Here is a 6,002-nt window from a genome sequence, read left to right as displayed (position 1 = left end):
CAACATGAGTCCGATGGGTTCTTTTTGGACTGCCATTGCTAAGGCAGCTGAGCTTAGGTATCAGATGAGCTACAGTTTTTTTTTCAACGTTCAACCCTGAAATTTTGACCACCAAGAGAGAAAGGGTTTGACCACAGGTCCTTTTCCAGGACAAACGCAGCTTGATCGTACTGTATGGACAAAGGACAGCGGATAATCACGTCTGACATCATTAATCCTGTCACCTGCAGTAACCATAAATAAATATACCCACCTTTCTCCTGTAATACTTCATGGTTTCTTTACCCGACCTTAGCTGCAGCCTCTGACATCATCCTGCGATCCTATTGATCTCTCTTTCCCCGTGCTGGCTCCCTTATCGACATGTACGAGTGTATTTCCTGTCCAGTCTGTCAGCGCTGTTTATGGACGGCCGTGGCCTCTTTAAACCTGAGCACAGAAACATGTGAGGCCAACTGCTTCTCTTCATATTGATGTTTCTCATGCGTCTCACTGTGTCCTTAACAAACCTGGTACTCGTGCACCGGCGACGTCCAGATGTGAAGTATTGACCACGAGGGCTGTGATGTAAGAGCTTGTCCCCGCAGAGGTCTGGGTGAGGTCACCGTGAGTGTATGTCTGCATGAGGGAGGGAGGGAAAAATGACTTGTTGTTGGGAGACGCAAGTGTTCCTGGGAAATGTCACTTCCAGAAAAGTTATCGTGAGCCCAGAGCAGCAGGAGACGGTGTCAGCAGCTGCTTCCAGAGGCTGACGGATGATAGAGACAGGCAGATGATTACAGACACTGTGCCTCACTTGACTGACAAGTCCCTCACACTTACACACAGGCACAAAAGCACTGACAGTTCTCCTTGTGCTCGCCTGCAGGCTCTTCCAACTCTGCTGTTCCGTGTCCTCCTGAGATCATTGTTGAGATCTTCATGATCCTCGAGAGAGAATACAGTACTGCACCGTCGCTTGATTAAAGCTCCGAGGTCCCTCTCTGTGTGTCCTGTGACTTTGACCTGCTGTCGTGTGCAAAATATTCAGAAGTCAAAACGCCAGAAAATGTGATAAATAGTCTGCTGTCTGCGTATCCGTCACAGCGAACGCTGCGTGAGGACATTGTAATTTAGTTTCCCGAGTTCCCAAAGGAAAATCCAGTTTTTACACAGTGGCTGTTTTTACTGTTGGGACGACAACAAGGACAGGAGCTGGACGTCTTTGTCAGGTTATTGATAGTCGTCCTGCAAAAATGTTTTAGTTTGATGAAGATGATGAAAAGAAAAACTGTCTGTGTGTCCCTGGTGTCCCGTGTGCTGAGAAAAAAAAGTCAATTCTTTAGGTCACCTTTGTCAAACTCAAGGCCCGTGGGCCAAATGTGGCCCACCAGGTGATTTTGTGTGGCCCGTTGGAGCTTAAAAAAGGGTTTGATTGCATTAAAATAAAGTCCAGGCTGCTGAGTTTCTTAATTTTAAAAATAGTTTTTCTTCATTACACAGAGCAATGTCCAATATTTGTAATCAATTTCAGAAACAGTACAGTTAAAACATGTCCTTTAACTACAGTATATTGCTGATGCCCCCCGCAATGAAACACATGGAGAACTGAACTGAAAAAGTACACACTCCCACGGGTATTATTGTGAAAGTTGGTCATTATGTAGCTAAACTAGAACAATAATAATAATAAAAAACAACATTTAAATGTTTTTTTTCCTCATGTCATGATCCACTGACTCAGACAGGACTATTTACCTGCACATGTAATTTTCTCTTCACTTCACTCCAACAGCTGCCTGGTTAAGGATTAGGACTAAAGTGGCTCGCCTGAAGGAGAATAACATTAATGAGGAGCCTCCACTAAAGCCACCGTTGTGAGAGTGTGTGTGTGTGTGTGTGAGAGAGAGAGAAGAGCTGAAACCTTAGTTTTCACAAAGGCTGGTTTTTATTGTTTACTGGCGTTGGTTTATATAGTTTCCACTGACTGTTGAGGTGAATGACGGCAGCTGCCTGAGCCTGAAGAGGAGGCAGGTGGGCAGCACTGTCAAAAAAAAACAAAAAAACCCAAAAAAAACAAAAAAAAAAACCCCTACACTTCCAAATGAAAATCAAATACCACAGGTGAAAAGCTGTTGTCGCCTCTTCCATTTGGTCTGTAACTGTAGGAGGAATCGGTGACGCGTGTCAATGTTTCGTGCTTGTACCTGTACCTGTGTGAATACACACACACACACACACACACACACACGCCTGCCCTCAAACTAACTGCTTCCCCCTGGCTCTTCATGAGGAGTCATTAGCGATGTGTCTGTGTGTGTTTTATTTTTAGCCGTGTGCATTTAGGAAGGGCTGCAGCGGTGCTGGAGTCTCATCCGTCTTCAGGGCTGTCCTGCTCCGTCTCTCTGTCTCTGCCTCCAACTGAGAGCTATGTATATTTCATAAGCCCAGGGTGCCTTTTTGTCTTAAGATGTGCTGTGGCTCCGCTGACTGTCTCTGCCGCTGCAGTCATCAATGGAGGGAGCCATCACAGCTTCCTTTAAACTCACCCTCTGTCTTCCTCCTCCCTGACAGCCACGCGCTACTTCTCCCACTCCTTTTCATGGTCAACTTGTTTCTCTCCAGCTTCCTCATCCCTCCTTCCTTTTTTCCAGCATGCACTTCCAAGCCTATGATAACTGTCAGGCAGAGTCTTCCTCTTCCTCTCCCCTCTGTTCTTCCTCATCTTTGATTCTGCCTATCTGTCTGTATTGCAGCTCCTTCACCGCAGGGAAGGGACACATCGTCACCCGGCGCCGCGTCCCCTTTAGCTGTTTTCTTTTTATAGCGGGAATGCGAGTGCTGTGACAGCAGCTAAAAATAGTGGCACTAATGTTAGAGCAAAATCAGCCTTTAATTGCTATATTTGTATGGTCAGAGTCTTTCCATAGTTTGGGTTCAATATTTATTCAACTGCCAATAAATATTTGTGTTGTTGCCAGGATTAGTTCAGCACGGGTAGCTAAATAGCTAAGAGCTAGCCATGATAAAAATGTTTACATCAAAACTGACACCTCTCTATTATCAATTTGTTGATTAAAAATGTCTATGTGTTTATTTTTATTTTTTCAGGCTGGTGCTGTGAGTGAGGGTCCGTCTGGAACCAGTAAAGAGGACGAATCAGGTTCTGGATCCTCCCAACCACCAGGGGACCACACCCCTCCTCGTCCCGTCAACACAGCCCTAGAAAAGACCGAAAACCCAGCGCCCGGTGAGTCGCACATTCCAGATGCCTTTACGACACTTTTTTCCGAAACCTTCGTCCCACATGAAACATTTTGGTCAATTTTCTTTATCGCTTCGAGTCGATTCATTGTTTCAGCTCTAATCAGGTTTTCACACATTCATATTGTGATTTTTTTTTTAAATTCTTGGCCTTTGCGTGACCTCCTGCTTGGGAACACGTACCTTATGCTCTCAAAGAACTCGGCCCTGGTAAGAACGGTGCCTTTGTTCTTTATTCTGTACGCCTCGAGATTTCATCGTCCTTTTGACCCCACGGTCCTGGCAGAACAGGAAGTAGTCACACCCCTGCGGTGAATGAGATGAGGTTTGAGGCTGTAACTCTCAAACTCAAGGCTGACAAATTTCCCTTTCAGTCTTTTTTTTTGCAGACATGTTCTATCGTGTCTCTCAAAGCTTCCTCCTCTTCCTCCTCCTCCTGTAACTCATCACATGGCCTCATCATATCACCATTTTTAGGTCATCCTCTACAAAGTACTTCATCATTTCACTCCTAAAAAACAGGCCAAAGTCACTCTTTCTTTCTGACAGTTTATTGGCACAGAGCTAACAGATGCTGCGGCTGTCGCTGTTAACGGAGGCAGATGAGATGAATGACACTCCCTCGGTTTGTTTACCACAGAATTTGATCTTTTCACACCACTTCTCCTGCAGCAATTAAACAATTTGAGGAAATTATAGTCACAGTAAAAACAAGTCTTTCCAACCGATGCTTAATGGTGTTAGTACGTTAGCAACAGGTCTCGCTCGGTTTGGTTGTTTTTAGAGCTCTACGATGTTAAACTTAACATAAACACACACACACACACACACACATATATATATACCATATATATGATATAGTTATATATTGTTGGGAGCAATTTTCAAAAAAAAAAGTATAACCATCTTACAGTATACAAAGTAGATAGAGTTGTCAAACTCCAGGCTTGGGGCCCAGGCCATGAACCCAATACATTTTGCCTTTGATGATTTTACTCTTTTTTTTCTCCTTAGAAAACTTCTAAAACAGAGAAATATTGTGTTATTTTGCTGTTGGCAAGCAAGTTAAAAAGGTATTTCTGGGCAGCAAATGAGACACCATTAGCAATCATTCAACAATAACAATCATTTTGTTGTTGTTTGTTGTTTGTCTGACTGACAACAATACAAAAGGTTGATCTTTGTGCATCTGTTGTGGGTGGAACACGTGACTGTGAAATGACGTTAACCGGTAAAAGAGAAAAAGAAAGTTGGTGAGTCATAATTTCTTCAGTAACAGTGACGTCCCTGCGATGATTAGTTGAAAGTGAGACCAAAGGGAAGTTGAAAAGCCACAGAAGGAGAGGTGGAAGGTACGGAGGGAGACTGAGAAATGCAGCAGGAGATGTCAGGTTGAACCAGACACATGTGGGTGAGTTTGCCCTGAGGGACGCCATCAAGCTGGTTCTGGAACTGGCTGCGTTTATTTGGAAAGCGCTGCTGTCTGCTCGTATCAGTGTCCAGAGCTATTTTTCACTGAGCAGTCTTGGTCTCCAATAATAAAAAAAAAATCCAATTTTTTTTTTAACTTTCTGACTTTGTCACTTTCTGTTATGCTCACAGCTCGTTTGTTTTCTCTTTTAGGCCATTTCTTTTTTGCCACAACTGTCATTTAGAGCAAATCATCTCACACACTCCTTTAACCACGTGCACTGTCTCAACCACGACACACTCAAAGGCACTGGTTAAACAGTCCCGACAGATGGGCCCCGCACCACCGGGGGCTCCTCCCTGTCGTCTAGTGTGGCTTGAGAACAGAGTGTTTCATGACTTATTCAAGTGCTCTCCGTGATGTCTTGCACTGCGGCTCACGCTGACATGACACGGCCCACTTAGGCTGGAAACGTGACACAAGACACGCTTGTGGTATTCACACCAGAAAGGGAGCAGAGATGTGCACCAGTCATGATACGACTGATGAAGACTGCTGCGTCTGAGAGGTCTAAATGGTTCCCAGTGTGACAGATCAGATGAGGCTGATGGGTAAAGACGGCCGACGATCGTGCTCTTCCCTGGAGTTAGCTCTCTGTTGGGTTTTAATTGTGGATGTATAAATATTTAATCTTCTAATGGCCGCAGTTCTATTTTAAATGTTTGTCAAGAGCAGAACAGAGGGAGGCGGTGAGTGCAGACGGACACGGAGCTAACAATTCCTCGGTGCTAAATGCCGTTTATTTGTTATACAGATGACAGAGCTCTGTCATGCCCCCCCCTTGGGGACAGAAATGTTTTCACGCCCCCCAAACCCACGACCCCTGTACATTGAAATACTATTGAGAACCTGATAACATGTATATTTTTTATCTGTTTAAACCACTGTATGTGTTGCTGCCACCTAGTGACCGGAGGCTTGTTATCATTCAAGCATTACAGCAGTGGTACACTTATGTCCATATGTGCCCCATATTCCATTGGAAGCCCCTCGCGCCCCCCTAGCACCTCACCGCGTCCCCACAGGGGGGCCCGCCCCACTATTTGAGAAGCATATATACTTTATAGTCCTTTGAATCAAGAACCTCCATGTTGTCTGTTGATGCAGCTGCATCATACGTCAAAAGTGGCTCAAAATTTTTTGGACCAACATTTTTTCCATTTCTACATAACACTTGTTAACACACGTCGTTAGGCAGTTAGCTTTAGCTTTTAGCTTCAGGTTCATATCCAGTCACATACCCGTGTGTCCCAGCGTTCAGCCTGGACCTTAGATAAACTGGTGTCAG

General features: G+C 44.6%; 1 protein-coding gene across 4 annotated transcripts in view; it reads left to right on the top strand.

Annotated features, from left to right (window-relative positions):
- gse1b (Gse1 coiled-coil protein b) overlaps positions 1-6,002 on the top strand; it is a 194,802-nt gene that overhangs the window by 52,627 nt on the left and 136,173 nt on the right. For all 4 annotated transcript variants that reach the window (XM_025055515.1, XM_025055517.1, XM_025055514.1 and 1 more), the window contains exon 2: positions 3,091-3,229. In XM_025055515.1, the coding sequence (XP_024911283.1) occupies positions 3,091-3,229 (139 nt within the window). The remainder of the gene's footprint in view (positions 1-3,090; positions 3,230-6,002) is intronic.

Source organism: Cynoglossus semilaevis, chromosome 5 (genome assembly GCF_000523025.1).
Source record: "Cynoglossus semilaevis isolate Cse_v1.0 chromosome 5, Cse_v1.0, whole genome shotgun sequence".
Classification (NCBI taxonomy): Eukaryota; Metazoa; Chordata; class Actinopteri; order Pleuronectiformes; family Cynoglossidae; genus Cynoglossus; species Cynoglossus semilaevis.
This window is presented reverse-complemented; position numbering and strand designations above follow the sequence as displayed.